The sequence below is a fragment of the Somniosus microcephalus genome, chromosome 6 (assembly GCF_052327205.1).
Source record: "Somniosus microcephalus isolate GS21.2 chromosome 6, FLI_Smic_1.0, whole genome shotgun sequence".
NCBI lineage: Eukaryota > Metazoa > Chordata > Chondrichthyes > Squaliformes > Somniosidae > Somniosus > Somniosus microcephalus.
Window position 1 is genome coordinate 265,609,534 of NC_140992.1, and position 16,572 is coordinate 265,626,105.

At 49.1% G+C, this 16,572-nt stretch overlaps 1 protein-coding gene across 3 annotated transcripts in view; it reads right to left on the reverse strand.

Moving 5' to 3' along the window:
• LOC147116715 (uncharacterized) overlaps nucleotides 1-16,572 on the reverse strand; it is a 192,771-nt gene that overhangs the window by 57,251 nt on the left and 118,948 nt on the right. For 2 of the 3 annotated variants that reach the window (XM_085991834.1, XM_085991835.1), the window contains exon 3: nucleotides 15,912-16,139. The exons of the other annotated variant lie outside the window; for it this stretch is intronic. In XM_085991834.1, coding sequence (XP_085847960.1) covers nucleotides 15,912-16,139 — 228 coding nt within the window. The remainder of the gene's footprint in view (nucleotides 1-15,911; nucleotides 16,140-16,572) is intronic. 3 annotated transcript variants of the gene reach the window in all.

The window sequence follows — 16,572 nt, forward strand, 5'->3', positions numbered from 1 at the left end:
CTGGACTATCTGACGGAAGTGTAAGCAAAGAATGAGAGACCCTCACTGCTAGTCAGAGTGGGATAAGGCTGGGAACATTTACATGGCTGTAAGACTTGAAAGACTGAACAGGCTGGGGCTCTTTTCTCTAGAAGGGGTTGAGGGATGACCTGATAGATGTCTTTAAAGTTATGAAGGGTTCGATAGGGTAGACGTAGAGAAGACGTTTCTACTTGTGGGGGAATCCAAAACTAGGGGCCATAAATATAAAAGATAGTCACTAATAAATCCTATAAGGGATTCAGGAGAAACCTCTTTACCCAGAGAGTGGTGAGAATGTGGAACTCGCTACCACAGGGAGTTTGAGGCAAATAGCTTTTAAGGGGAAGCTAGTTAAGCAGGAGGGAGAAAGGAATAGAAGGATACGCTGATATGCTTTTTGCCAGTTCTGACAAAAGGTCATCGACCTGAAACGTTAACTCTGTTTCTTTCTTCACAGATGCTGCCTGACCTGCTGAGTATCTCCAGCATTTGCTGTTTTTATCTGTCGAGGTGAAGTAGGGTGGGAGGAGGTTCGTGGGGAGCATAAACACCGGCATAGACCAGTTGGGCTGAATGGCCTGTTTCTGTGCTGTACATTCAATGTAATAGCAAGCATATTAATAAGTTTGCTTTAAGAATTTGGCAGACATGCTGTCTGGCTGTTGCAAGTAATCTACATGTTTGCTTTAATACATAAAGGAGAGAGCAGATTGAAACCAATTGTGCAATACAGGAAACTTTGGTTTCTACCTACTTACCCAACCCCATCACCCCACCCACCCTGACCCAGCAATGGGGAGCGGTTCATCAAAATATACAGATGCCCTGTTAAATGGAAAGGGAAGGAGTTAAGTGAAAACAATACTATTCAAATGACATCAGGCTTCATAAAGCACCTCAGACAGGAATGGATTTTAAAGTATTCACTGCAGATGGAACATTCTGTGTTCCAGTCCTGGATTGTTTTTGAATGGACAGTTTCACTAGAAGGATAAAGCATCCAGCAAGCACACCAACTCATTCATCACCAACAAGAGGCCTGCAATATTTAATAGACAGTACCTGTTGACATTGCAATGGCCTTGGGCAGCTACATCATGTGTGCTAGATATTATTCCTTGGTCTCACAGCAGTGACGAAGCTAGTGCGGGCTTGTTGAACATAAGGAATCTTTTACTCAAATGAAGCATTTATAGGACTCTTTCCTGGTCCTCTGAGTCACAAACACGCCGTCCTCTGGTGGAGAGAGTCAGAAGCTTTCGCTTCTAGGCCTCTGCTAATGCTGCTCCAGGTCAGAGAGACTTGCTAATTAATTGCCCCTTCCTTCACATAGGACTTGCACAGTGTGTTACGAGCAGTAGCATGCTGAGCCACCTCTACGCTACTTGTTCCTCCCCTTCATTTTGCCCACTGCGGTTCTGAAGGTTTCAGTAAGGTTGTCTTTATTGCTCCATTTACTTTGGAGCAGCCGGACTTAGAAGTGACTTGATAAATAATTTAAAGGGCTGGTTAGTGTACCTATTGATGGATTATTTCAGTTTAACAGGTTGGGGAGGATCAGCGGACAGGAGTTTAAACTATGCAAGAGCAGGAATAGACTGACGTAAGAAAACTACGAGGCACTTGGTCTGAGTATTAAACAAGGCTTTAATCAACTGTTTTTCAACATGGAGATCTAGTTGTGTCCTTCACTAGTTCCTGTTAAAGAATGTCCTGAGCAAGCTGGGCCCGTGCCCGAGTATTTATACTCTCCCTGGACAGCGCCACCAGCAGGCCGCCCAGTATTACTTCATAAGTCATTTCCACATGAATGACAAGATTCATGTCAGACTGGATGCGAAGCAATTCTCCTTTTCCCAGATTATATTGGAATCAGCTGGAATACATTGGCGGCTGGTGTGGTGGGTGCTGACTCTCTCTCTCTGCCTTCAAGATGGAGCTGGGCCAGTTCTTGACTGGTGCAGAGATCACTGGGGCGAGTGTCTTTATAGAGTTTTACTGGCCAGCCTCCCACCTTCCGTAAACTTGAGCTCATCCAAAACCTCTCTGCCTCTCCACACCTCTCTCCTCCTTTAAGATGCTCCTTAAAACCCAACTCTTTGACCAAGCTTTTGGTCACCTGGCCTAATATCTCATGTGGCTCAGTGTCAAATTTTAGAACATAAGAAATAGGAGCAGGAGTCGGCCATACGGCCCCTCGAGCCTGCTCCGCCATTCAATGAGATCATGGCTGATCTTCTGCCTCAACTCCACTTTCCCGCCCAATCTCCATATCCCTTGATTCCCCTAGAGTCCAAAAATCTATCGATCTCAGCAGTGAATATACTCAAAGACTCAGCATCCACAGCCCTCTGGGGCAGAGAATTCCAAAAGATTCACAACCCTCAGTGAAGAAATTCCTCCTCATCTCAGTCTTAAATGGCCGACCCCTTATCCTGATTCTATGCCCCCTAGTTCTAGACACTCCAGCCAGGGGAAACAACCACTCAGCATCTACCCTGTCAATCCCCTTTAGAATCTTGTATGTTTCAATGAGATCACCTCTCATTCTTCTAAACTCCAGAGTGTATCGGCCCATTCTGCACAACCTCTCATCATAGGACAGCCCTCTCATCCCAGGAATCAATCTAGTGAACCTTCGTTGCACCTCCTCCAAGGCAAGTATATCCTTCCTTAGCTAAGGAGACCAAAACTGCACAGTACTCCAGGTGTGGTCTCACCAAGGTCCTGTACAATTGTAGCAAGACTTCTTTACTCTATACTCCAACCTCCTTGCAATAAAGGCCAGCATGCCATTTCCCTTCCTTATTGCTTGCTGTACCTGCATGCTAGCTTTCTGTGTTTGATTTTATTTGATACTCCGAGAGACCTTTTATTACATTAAAGGCACTATAAAAATGCAATTTATTGTTGTTGATTCTTCTGTAAAGGTTACTTCATGATTCCCCCCCCCACCCACCACAGAAAAAACAGGAAGTCTCAATCTCTGTATTGTCGCTAAACCCTTATTCATGCACCAGAACATGATTACAGCCACCAGCAGGCAGCCATCTTTGTTCAGACATTTCCTGTGGTATCACCCATAGTATGGGAAACAATGTACAAAGATTTAATAAAACCGTTTTAAGATTGAAAACTAGATCCAAATTTGCTTCAATGGACAGACGGATTATGGAGCAGAGAATGGGATGACTGGCAGTCGCTGTGTTGATGTGGATTGGGCTCTGGCTGTATGTGTAATCTACCTCAGGCCCACTGTGCTTCAACGTAGCCAGCCACCGCTGCTGGAGTTTAGAGCCCGGTGAACAAACTATGCCAAGACTCATTAGGAGCCCAGAATTAATTTAAAATGAGGTTGAAGCCCCATGAACAGTGGGAAAGACGGAGCAGAGCTCAAAACACTCAACAAACCTGTAACAAACAGGTCCTGCAATGAAGGGCCACAAAAAATGTTCGTAATTTTCCCTGACCAAACAGATTACCTTCATTTTGTCCCTTGGGCTTTAAAAGGCTGATTTGGCCCAGACACTGGTCACTTCCTCCCCGTCCCACACAAAAAGAGCCTTTCAAGATATAGGCACAGAAACATAGAATATAGGAGCTGGAGTAGGCCATTCGGCCCCTCGAGCCTGCTCCGCCATTCAATGAGATCATTGCTGATCATCCAAATTCAGTACCCTGTCCCTGCCTTCTCCCCATATCCCTTGATCTCTTTAGCCTTAAGAAATATATCCAACTCCTTCTTGAATCTATTTAATGAATTGGCCTCCACTGCCTTCTGTGGTAGAGAATTCCACAGGTTCACCACTCTCTGGGTGAAGAAATTCCTCCTCATCTCTGTCCTAAATGGCTTACCCCTTATCCTTAGACTGTGACCCCCTGGTTCTGGACTCCCCAGCCATTGGGAAGATCCTTCCTGCATCCAGTCTGTCCAGTCCTGTTACAATTTTATAAGTTTCAATGAGATCCCCTCTCATTCTTCTAAACTCCAGCGAGTATAAGCCCAATCGACCCAATCTCTCCTCATACGTCATTCCTGCCATCCCAGGTATCAGTCTGGTGAATCTTTGCTGCACTCCCTCCATGGCAAGAGCATTCTAGGCACGACCAGCTAGGACAAGAAATACTCTCCCCGACTTGTGAAGACTGCCAGCCCCGTCATACATCTGCTGACCTCAGCTCAGTCAGGCCCTGGCACGACATGTGCCGCACGATCCGCAACCCTGGCCGTGCTGCGCTGGAACTGCATTACTGCCCCTTTATTTGTTTTGCCAGCTGCGATGAGCAAGGTTACCATGGTACATGGCGCTCACAGCTCGCATAGAAACACTGTGGGCTGTTTGTTTGGTTTGAGCGCCGTGGTCGTTAGCCAGTAACATCACTATTCCACTGCTGTCAAACCCGGACTAGAGCACGTAGGGAAATCAACTCATGGTGCGAAGAGCATCAATCACAAGGGCACATGAAAAAGGAAGCCTGGAACAAAGCCAACGCTGGGGCCACAATACATGCCTTTAAAAATCAAGGCCAGCGGCTAATTTGTTGTGCAAGAGTTGGGCATACTTCAGGCGCCATAAGGACCACAATATAAAGCCTTAAACACCTATCAACAGGAGACTCTCAGAGACCAGGTTTTTGGAACAATCAATCAACTGGAACGGTGAACCAATTCTGCGCTGCTCCACATTCACCGAGATGTTGACCAATTTATTGACGGCTTTACCCTTTGCAAGCTAGATCACTTCCCAAAGATTGATCACTTAGTAACTAGGTAACTGACTGCGTACTTGTTTATAACTTTTAGACTAATAAACTAGTACTGACTAGGCTGCAAGACTAACCCCTTGATGTCATCAACAGTACTTCACATGAGCCACAAATTTGTCACGTTAGATGGATGGAGATAAGCTGCACTTACACTTTTTTTTGCACTTCAGTGAGTAAAATGAAAAGAAAAAACAACCAGTCTTTAATCAATTTATTATGTGCTAGTATTACATTAGTTTAATGACGCGATGTGAAATTAAAATTCGACAGAAGGCCAACAACAGCCAAGGTGCAGCTTGATGTCTATTGCTCTGCAGGCAGGTATTGTGCTAACTCCCGTCAGTCACTTACTACTCATCCTACTGCCTGCAAGAGCTAAACATAATCCAAAACACAAAGCTGAGGCAAGGGTTCTTACAACACCAAACGCAGAGTTGTTTCTGTGGCACTAGGTGCGGCAGACGGATTTCCTTCATTTAAATCGGGAAAGAGGGCCAGGAAAATAATAGCGCTTACCTTCTATTCATGGAGAATATTCACATTGCGATGATGACAACAACTGTTGCCGTTTTGGAGTGTGCCTCGTGTAAAGCCTGCTGGGGCATTTTAGAAGACAGCAAGTTTCAAGGCCAAGACAGAGCGTGCTCAACGATGCATGATCCAAGAAACAGACTTTTAAAGTGGCTTTAAAAGGAGGAAATATAGAAGATAGGAGCAGGAGTAGGCCATTCGGCCCTTCGAGCCTGCTCCGCCATTTAATGAGATCATGGCTGATCATCCAAATTCACCCTGTCCCTGCCTTCTCCCCATATCCCTTGATCCCTTTAGCCTTAAGAAATATATCCAACTCCTTCTTGAATATATTTAATGAATTGGCCTCAACTGCCTTCTGTGGTAGAGAATTCCACAGGTTCACCACTCTCTGGGTGAAGAAATTCCTCCTCATCTCTGTCCTAAATGGCTTACCCCTTATCCTTAGCCCCTGACCCCTGGTTCTGGATTCCCCTGCCATCGGGAACATCCTTCCTGCATCTAGTCTGTCTAGTCCCGTTAGAATTTTATAAGTTTCAAAGAGATCCCCTCATTCTTCTAAACTCCAGCGAGTATAAGCCCAATCGACCCAATCTCTCCTCATACGTCATTCCTGCCTTCCCAGGTATCAGTCTGGTGAATCTTCACTGCACTCCCTCCATGACAAGAACATCCTTCCTCAGATAAGGAGAGAAAGGCAGCAAGATGAAACATGGTTGGGAGCATTCAAAGAACGGATGAAGAAGCAGCCAACAATGGTGGAGTAGAGGGAGCGAGGTGTGAGCCATCATCCAGGGTCAAGACGAGTGGAGGCTGGGGCAGATCGTGAAGGGATCTGAAGAGAAGGACCTTGAAGTTGCTGCACTAGGCTGTGGAAGTTGTCAAAACAGAGGTGATGGGTATGCAAGAGCTTGCTCAAGAGGTGTGAAGTTTTGGATTAACTGGAATTTTGATGAGCTAACTGAAAGAACATTAGAGAAACAATCCTGGATGTTAGGCCTTTGGTCACAGAGCTGGAATAGTGGAGGCCCTGGTAGGCAATGTCATGGAGTAGGAATAATGGCTGTCCTAATAATGAACTATTTAGGGATATGGTAACAGTGGTTATGTTACTGGGCTGGTAATCCGGAGGCCTGGACTAATGATCCGAGAGATGAGAGTTCAAATCCCACCACGGCAGCTGGGGAATTTAAATTCAGTCAATTAAATAAATGTGGAATAAACAGCTGGTATCAGTAATGCTGACCATGAAACTATCAAATTGTTGTAAAAACCCATCTGGTTCACTAATGTCCTTTTTCCTACCAAAGTGGATAACTTCACATTTCTCCACATTATATTCCATTTGCCCGGTTCTTGCCCACACACTTAGCCGGTCTATATCCCCTTGAAGCCTCCTTGCATCCTCCTCACAACTTACAGGAAACTTTGGTTTATCCAGAGATTGTATGTCCGGAAACCTTGATCTACCGGCAGAAATCAGGAGCCGTTTTGTTAGGTTTTTTTTCTTCTCGTGGCTTTTTTCCCCCCCAAACAGTCAGGCTCTGGAACGTCTCTCTGAAGCTGTTGCTAAGCTACAGGGATGCTTCCAAGGTACAAGCCGACTGTTTGAAGCTGTTGCTAAGCAACAGTGTTTGTTGTCAGATACGGAGATGAAAACCTCCGTATGCTTCAACATTAACGCTGGTATGTCTGGCAGTTTTGATTGATCGGCAACAGCTCGGTCCCGTCGGTGCCGGATATAACAAAGTTTCCTGTACATTCCCACCCAGCTTTGTATCATCAGCAAACCTGGATATATTTGGCCTACTCCTGCTCCTATTTCTTATGTTATGTTCTTAATGGATGTTTGGGCATGCCACCCAATAAGCAAATTCACCCTCGACTGGCCAAGAAAACTGGCATCAGCTGGCATAAAGATTATGAAATAGACTGCATCTTACTACCTTCTCAGCTGTAGACCAACAGTACAAAGAGATCAACATGGGGGCAGGCTAGGGGAAGGCACCCAGGATAACATGACCCCCTATTGAAGAAATGAAAATTTAACAAAATAATTTGAAGCTTCGCGAGGAACAGGTCATTTAAAAAAAACTCATCATAAAGTAGGGCGAGATTCAACCAACCTCTCTATGCACTGATCTCTCGAATGATTTTTTATCTGCAGTGCTAATCTTTCTCATATATATCGCACCATTCTGGAGGTAACTGCTTCAACCTTCAAATGCAAGATAACACAAAAGTCTTTGGATAACAGAACGAAGACTAGCCTCTCAGAATCAAATGACAGGTTACACAATGGTACATAATGAATAGACCTTCACCCACAACATCATAACTGTCTCCAGATTGATCAAGGGCAAAGAAGCACAGAAGAGCAGAAACTAGCAAAAAGGCAACCATTTAACCACTGCCTGACTTGTTTGTCATCTTTATACTCCTGTACCAAGGTAGAGGGCACAATGATTTTCAGTCAGCAAAGAACTGCACATAAGACAAAGCAGTTGCCAACTATGCTGCTTCATCCCTACGGATTACAAGCTGTGAACATAGGAAGAGGCACGGATTGAGGCCAATCTGACTTTATTAACTCAAACACCTTACTGAGCTTTGCCCCTCCATTTGCATGCGGCAGCCGGAACAGCCAGCGGTGGTCCCGGTGAGGGCAATTTAGGTGGGATTGCGGAGGAGAATCCTGCCCCACCTTTTCTCTCTTGGATATCGACAAATCTGCAGTGTACTCGCAACATCGTCTGTGTCTATTCCAGAACCTCGAGGTTGCCAAACCTTCCTTTGATCACAAGTGAAGATTACTCTAATTGACGTTGTGCACTACATTCTTTATTTACTCCCAGTGTAGTCAGATCTCCAGATAACTCACTCGTCCTAATAACTTCTGCAATCTAATGTGCAGAGTTAAGTACGAAACAGAGAAGTTGTAACACTACTTCCTTTTCAAAAAGTGATAAAATATACATTAAATATTCATTCAAAAAGCCATTATAAAGAGACACGCTCAAAATCACTTTACCAGCTAGAGCATATTGATGGTCAGCAGAGGTTTTTCTATGGTTCGAGCAGTAGCACTCAGTCAATAAGTTAGATCGCCAATGAGAAGGAATTCATACATGATTACCATTCTCAAGCATCTTTCTATCTACATGCTGAATGAGTTTTCTAGTCTAATTCCCAGTTATATCTAGATTTAAATGCTATTGTATGTAGAATCATAGAATCATATAATGATACAGCACAGAAGGAGGCCATTCGGCCAATCGTAGCTGTGCTGTGCCGGCTTTTTGAAAGCTATCTGACTAGTCCCACTCCATTGCCCTTTCCCCAGCTTAAAAGTCTCTCGGGAGGATCTCGAGTCACCTGCTCCAACTCGACTCCCAGAGCTGCTGTCAAACCTTCTAGTTGCTCTGCTCCATATCTGTCAAGTTCCAGTTTGAGATCTACATCCTCACTTTCAAAATCCATCCAAAAGCTAGACCCCCTCCCTACCTTCAAGATCTCATCCCTGTGCACAACCTCTACTTCTCACTAATAACAACAAGAAATGCTGGAAAAACTCAGCAGGCTAGGCAACATCCGTGGAGAGAGAAATAGAGTCAACGGGGTCGATTTTCAGTGTGCCATGGAGTCGGGATTGGAGGCATGCGGGGGGTTAAATTCCCGAATTCGGGGGTCCCGACACCATCCCGCCCAAAACCCGCCTCCATATAAGTTTCAAGGGAGGCGGGTACCCGCCCCGCACTGGGACCCGCTGACCCGAGGCGGGAAGGGATTAGTGCCAATTAACTACCTGTTAACAGGCAGTTTTTAGCCTAATCCTTATTTTGAAGGTTGTCGTGTGGGATTCCCGACGGCTCCAAACCACGCCAAGTTAGAGGAGTCAGGCCGTCGGGTTGAAGGACTTGGAGGGGTCGAGAGGTCGGTGTTCAGGTGAGTGATGGGTGCACGAGTGCAAAGGTAAGTGTGTTTGGTGTGTCTAAAGAAGTTTAAATTGCCTGTACTTGCCTTTTTAGCCTTCCTTCCTCTAGGTTTCGGAAGTCCATCATCTAACCAGCACAGAAAGCAGAACGGCTGCGAACAGTCGGAAGTGACAGCCTGCAGCTTTCAGTGCCGATGAGATTTCTAACTGAGTCTGCGTAGAAGGACTCAGGTTAGAAGTAAGACTGTCAGCGTTTGACAGCTTCAAACAGCTGTGAAACACTGATATTTCACCTGTCAAAACGTCTTGACAGATGAAATTTCAGTCTGTGACGTCACCTGTTGCCGGGTGGCCCTTAATTGGCCTGCTGAGCCCGCTGGGCGGGCATAACAAGATCAATCAAGTGAAAATCGCGTGGATTGGCCGCATCTCGATGGAGGCGGGACTATAACCCAAAAGTTGTAGTCCCTCCTCCTTCCCGACTTCTGAATGAAAATCCCCCCCAACGTTTCAGGTCGAAACCATCAGGTACTTCTCACTGACTGCCCCACATTGCACCATCAGCGGCCAGCCCTCCAGCAGCTGTGGCTCAACCACCAGCACTCCCATCCTGCTTCAGCACCTCTGCCTCGTCACCTCCCTTCACTTTTTCAAAGCCTCCTCGAGATTCTTCCTTTTGACTCAGCTTTCACCCATCCCCTCTTTTCCCTGTCCTCCCTCCTGGTGGGCGTCCACAAGTTCACCAATATTTAAAGTGCTCGGAGATGCCGCTCTATACTTGAGGAATGCCATAACAGTGGAGGTTGTTGCTCTGCCTTTCAAGGTCCCTTTCTCCTTCAGGTGAAGGGCCGAGAGATGCCACTCTTGATGGTTGACAACATCTAATGGACCCATGGGAAATGTATTTCTGGAGACAGGGGCTGATTCCACCAGAGTTTTTTTCCAAGCCTTCTCATAAACCTTATCTGTTGAGACAGGTCAAGGTAAGATGGTGGGATTTGAACTTGGGCTTCCAGTTGTCAACCCCTTCAGTTATTCCCAGTTGCTTCTCCTAAACAGCAGTCATCTCCATATAGCCCCCTTTAGTTGAAAGGCTTACATGTAGACCTTAAACACCAGGGGCTAGATTTTCAGTATAGGCAGTTTTGGGGCGCTAACCTTAGCGCCCGCCCGAAGTTAGCGCCCGCCCCAAAGTAGCGCCCCGTTGCCGGGAATTCAGTGGCTTCGCCCTAAGAGGTTGGTGGAGCGCTAAAAGAGGCGTTCCACTACTCTCTTTAGGCGCTAAGCCGGCGGTCCAGAGGGATAGCGCCCAGGCGGGGCGCAGCACGGGTGCGGTCATTTTTGCACTGACAGCAGACCCCGTGGTGCCGACCAGCTCTTAAAGGGGGAAGGGACGAATTGGTCTGCTGCCACGCCCTGCACACTGCAGCCTTGCAAAGAGGCCTCAACACTACTGCTCAGCCCCAGGGAGTCATGGCAACGCCAGAGAAGGCCCGTCAGCGTGCCCTGCGCTTCTCAGAGGGTGATCTGGACATAATGGTCACAGCTCTGGAGGTGAGGCGCAAGATCTTGTTTCCAGAGAGTGGGAGGAATCCAACCCACCACGACTACACCAAAGCCTGGAAGCAGATCGCCCAGAGGGTGACGTTCACCGGCGAGGCCCCCAGGACCCACACACAATGCCGTAAGAAATACAACGATCTGACCAGGATTGTGAGGGTGAGTAGCCTTTCCAGTCTCCTCCTCATTCTTGCATGTACACCTGACATGATGGGCAAAGGGACCTGAAAGTCCTTTTGGCCAGCCCTCAGCCAGCAGCATTGGGACAGTCATGAGCATCAAATGGCCATTCGGCACTCTACACTTTGGCCCAGCTATTCCACCATGGGAGGCAGTGCACACTACATCAGGGCTTCACTGCGCACTTACAGCCTGTCCTTTCTCTTGCAGGCTAAAGTAGCGTTTAATCGCCAGGCCCGTGCCAGGGGTGGCCGCGCCAAGCTGCAGAAGCTCACTCGGCTGGAGGAGCGCGTGTGTGTGCTCATGGGAGCCCGTGTGATTGTCCCCACAGCGTGCGGTGTATCCGACCCTCCACTGCCCGGCAATGGTAAGGACCTCGCCTTTTGGCCCTCTCGCGTCACACTGGCCCATCCGAGCTACCTCCTTTGCCACTGTCCCACCAATGCGCTGAATCCCACCAGTCCTAACTCCCTCGCTGACGCCGTCTCCTCACTCTGAAGCTACTCTTGTGCATTCCTGCTTTCAGCTGGTGACGACCAGGACCCTGAGGCTGCCAGTGACAGCACCTCCAACCAGGAGGAGGAGGAGGAGCAAGCCGGACCTTCGGGGGAACAGTCACGTCCCGCAGGAGAGGAGGAAATGCTCGACACCTCCTCACTGGACGAGTGCCTGGAGGAACTGTCGCAGGGCAATGCAGCTTCTGGGACCAGTGGCGTCCAGCCACCCAGCAGCCGTGCGCGTGGCCCGCGGCCTTCCCCCCAAAGGGGGGAAGGATCAGAGGGGAGTGCTGCTGCTCGGCACACTCGCCGTCACCAACGCGGCAAGGGTCCCCTAGTTCGGCCCCCTCCTCCCCAGCAGGAGAGTCGCGACTCCAGTCCGGACACCTTCACTTCGGAGGAGGTGCGGAAGCTCGATCAGATGGCCGACGACTCGGACCGGCGCCACACGGAGCTCATGAGCGTGGTGGGGCGCATGCCTGAGGCCATCGAGTCGCTGGCGACCAGTGTGCGCGAGTTCGGGGCAGCAACTGCCGCGACTGGCCGCATGCTAACTGATGCCGTCAAGACCCTGGCGGATGTGATGCGCGCGCACACCAGGACCACAGGGCCACTCACTGCTGCCACACGCGCTGTCTCAGGCAGGCATCGCCAGGGCAGGCGCCGCGCTGGACCATCCCAGCAAGCCGGCCGTCGGCTGATTGCTGCGGATCCTGCAGTGCGGGCCCGGCCGAGTGCCACCGCGCCACCCAGCGCATCCCAGACGCCAGCTGGCCCACATTGCGCCATCCGTCGCCGCCATTCCCCCTCTGGGGCGTCAAGGGCAAGCGGCTGCAGCTGATGGTGGCCAGGCTCAGGTGCGCCACTCAGGAGACGGCCCCTCGAGGCCCAAACGCCGTGTAGGCCGCCCCCCAGCGGCATCTGGCGGAAGGGCATCTGAGCCTCAGGCGCCTTCCCCCAGCCTCGCAGCAGCCACTGGGCAGAGCTTGCGAAGGAGCAGCAGGCAGGGCAGGGGAGGCAAAATGCTGGCCAAGGTCTCGCCCTCGCGGGCCACTCAGTAGAGGGTGTGGCCAGCTTTCCTTTAATATGGCGGTGGCCATCTTTATTTTGCCCATGGTTGTGCTTTTGGAGGGCTTTTTTTTTGCGTTAGGCCGACGTTGAGGCCCGGTTTCAATAAAGGTGGAGTGGCTCCTCCCCAGTTTGTGGGAGTGAGTCGTTTGTTGGGCTTTTTGTGGGGCCCGTTTATTGTTTTTGGGGATTCATGTGGGAAGGGCTTTTCATTTTTGTTTAATAAAAAATTATCTTTATTCATGCAGTCTCCATGGTTGTTCTTCTTAGTGTTTGTTGGCTTCGCCGGCTGAGGGCTTGCGGAGCGGCTGCATTCATCTTCCCTCATGGCCCCTGGCCATTCCCTGACAGGGGGCTTAGAAGTACCGTGTAATAAGGTGGCGTCGTGCGGCCCTTGGCCCTGGTCGCTCCCTCCTGGGAACGTACTCCTGCTCCTCCTCCTCCTCCTCCTCCTCATGCTCCTCCTCCTGAGGTGCTGGTCCAACGTCAGGTGGCAGTGCCTGAGTCCTGCGGATAGCCAGGTTGTGTAGCATGCAGCAAACCACCACAAATTGGGAGACCCGGTCCGGCGAATACTGGAGAGCTCCTCCGGAGCGATCAAGGCAGCGGAACCGCTGCTTGAGGACCCCAATAGTTAGCTCGATGATGTTGCGGGTGGTTTGATGGCTCTCGTTGTAGGCCTCTTCAGCAGCGGTCCTGGGCGCGCGGAGCGGGGTCATGAGCCAGGTGCACAAAGGATAGCCTTTGTCCCCGAGTAGCCATCCTCTTGGGGGAGGCTGTGCCTGGAACATGTCATGCACAGTACTCTGCCGCAGGATAAAGGCATCGTGGCTGCTGCCTGGGAAGCTGGCATTGACTGCCATGATGCGCTGCTTGTGGTCACAGACCAGCTGCACATTCAGAGAATGGTAGCCCTTCCTGTTGCGATACTGCTCGCCATGCTCCAGAGGGGCCCGCAAAGCCACATGCGTACAGTCAATGGCGCCCTGCACCAAGGGGAATTCCCCGAGTCTGGAAAATCCCAATGCGCGCTGATGCTGGCTCTCCAGGGCCATGGGGAAGGAGATGAATTGGCTTCTCCTTCTGAACAGTGCTTCGGTCACCTGGCGGATGCAGCGATGCGCGCCGTACTGGGAGATGTTTGCTATGTCCCCAGCAGCGTATTGGAAGGAGCCGGTGGCATAGAAGTTCAATGCCACTGTCACCTTCACTTCCACCGACAGAGACGTCCTGCACCTGAGCTTTGGCCGCAGATCTCGGCGAAGCAGGTGGCAGATCTCTGCAATCACCCCCTTTCGGAATCGGAGCCTTTTAACACATCGCACGGCACTCATGTTTAGGTAGGAGCGCTGCTGGCGGTATAGCCTGACTGGGTAAGGCCTACGTGGCCGACGCCTGTAGCCCCCTCTGCCTCTAGCCAGGGCTGCCCCTCTCACAATGCGTCTGCGAGCCCTACGGACATGGAGCTGCAGCTCCGCGTTGGCACCCCATGCAACCCCCATCAAATCCTGGCAAACACTCTAATTTCCAAATGGCCACTTGCAGCGCTGTTGCCTGAGTCCAAAAATACCTGGCTCTTGCTGCTTGAAACCAGTTAGCTATCCTCCTTGTTGTGTCTCCAGAAATGCGTTGCACAAGACTGTTTTCTGAAAAAAGGATGGCCTTTATACTGGAGAGGACGTTCCCTTTAATTAGCGCCCCCCGGGGCCCGCGCTGGTTGTGTTGCGTTCCTTTTTCCAAACGCTCCGGCCGCCCGCCGCACAATGGGGCGGTCCGACTGAAGTTTGCAATCGGGGCGGCCAAAGGGCGTTGCACGAGGATGTGACGTCATTTTCTGCGCGCGCATCCGGGCGGGCGCTAAACTTTGCGCCGGCGCTAACGGGCAACTTAAATTGGGGCGGGGCGCAAACTGCGCTGCGCCCGGGCGCTACACGCATAGCGCCCGGAAATCACTTCTCTTAAGGCGCTAACTGCTGGCGCAAGCAACTGAAAATCTAGCCCCAGGACTTCAACATCAATTTCCTTCCAGACTACAAGAATGCAATGGTTTCTCCCAGTCTCCAGGATTATATAAGACCTGTTAAAAGGGCAGTTTAAAATAAGCCCGAGAGGGTAGTAGAGGTTATTGCCATAATTTCTCCAGTCCACCCTAAATATGCAAATTGTGCCATTTCACTGGTTAGTAGCCAATGTAAAATTATAAGGTGAGAGAGAGAGAGATAGAGAGAAAGAGAAAAAAGGAGAAAGAGGGCAACTATAGTCTGGTGAAAATTTAGAAATGCAGGGTTAAAGCCAGGGCAGCCAGCACGGATTTGTGAAAGGGAAGTGATGGTTGACCAATTAAATACGTTTTTTGAAGAAGTGGATACATAAAAAGAATGCGGTAGATTTGGTGTATATGGATGTTTCAGAAGGCGTCTCAGGAACATTCAGGTGTATTGTATTACACCTGCTGCTGAAACCCTCATCCATGCCTTTGTTACCTCCAGACTTAACTATTCCAATGCTCTCCTGGCTAGCCTCCCATCTTCTACCCTACGTAAAATTGTGTTCCTCCAAAACTCTGCTGCCCGTATCTTAACTCGCTCCAAGTCTCATTCACCCATCACCCTGTGCTTGCTGACCTACACTGGCTCCCAGTCCGACAACACTTTTAAAATCTTATCGTTTTGAACTCCCTCCATGGCCTCGCCCCTCCCTATCTCTGTAACCTCCTCCAGCCCTGCAACACCCCAAGAACTCCGAGCTCCTCCAATTCTGGCCTCTTGCGCATCCCTGATTTTAATGGCTCCACCCAAGTGTTTTCAGCTGCCTTGGCCCCAAGCTCTAGAATTCCCTCTGTAAACTTCTCCGCCTCGCTCCTCCTTAAAGCCTACCTCTTTGACCAAGCTTTTGGTCATCTGTCCCGGTATCATCTTCTGTGGTTTGGTGACAAAAATGTTTTTATTGCTATCATTGTTAAGCACCTTGGGACCTTTTGCTACGTTAAAGGCTCTACATAAATGCAAATTGTTATTGCAGGAAATGCAGCAATATGCATAGAACAATTGGTTGACAGACAGAAAACAAAGAGTTAGGTTAAATGGGTATTGGTCAGCTTGGAGAAGGGTTGGAAATAGTGTAGCTCAGGGGTCAGTGCTGTGCCCACCTTTGTTCTTGGTACACACAGCTGGTTCGGACTTGGGCATAGGGAATGCAATCTGAAAATTTGCTGATGACACAAAAAATAGGGAAATGGCAAAGAGTGCGGAGGACTGCAAAAGACTTCAGGAAGACAATAGCAGAATGAGCAAATGAGGAGCCATGTAAGATTTTGGCTAAGTTTAAAAGTAGTTTCTTGACATTCCACTCACCGACGAGTTAGGCGTGTGACGTAGGAACTTGACTACTTTGGAATCGGACACCGGGCAAGCGAGAGCCATGTAACGGTTGCGGAACGTGCCGTAAATCTTCAGGTGGGAGCCTGGCTTCAAAGCCGAGGGCTGCAAGTTGTGCACTTCCTTGGTGGCGGAGGCGGACTCCATCCCATAGGCGGAAAGGTCAAAGTACAAACTGTGAGCGCGGATCTCCGGAGTGGGAACCTGCATGATATCCGAAAGAAACAAAGGTATTAAAACTGGGATTAACACGTTGACGTTGCTGGTGGCATTTTTGTACCACGATAATATTTTTGTCAAAGTTTTCAGCCTCTTCAAAAGGATAAAGACGCAAATAGACTGCGCCTTTCTCCAATTCTACTCAACAACGTTCTGCTCTACAGACTTCTGTAAAATGAATCAATCTCTCATCATGTTTATGTGCCAGACTTATTAAGAATCTATATAAAGCCTCCTGTAGTACGACAACACAAACTCTAATGGAAGATATATTACATTTACAACAATTGGACTCTTTCACGACTGCTTAAAGGACAGATGGGAGAAACATTTTGATTGGATCAATGACTTTTGAGGAGGATTGAGGGGTGTTGTGGCGGAGCCACCAAAGGACTCAGGTCGTTTGTACATAATTCCT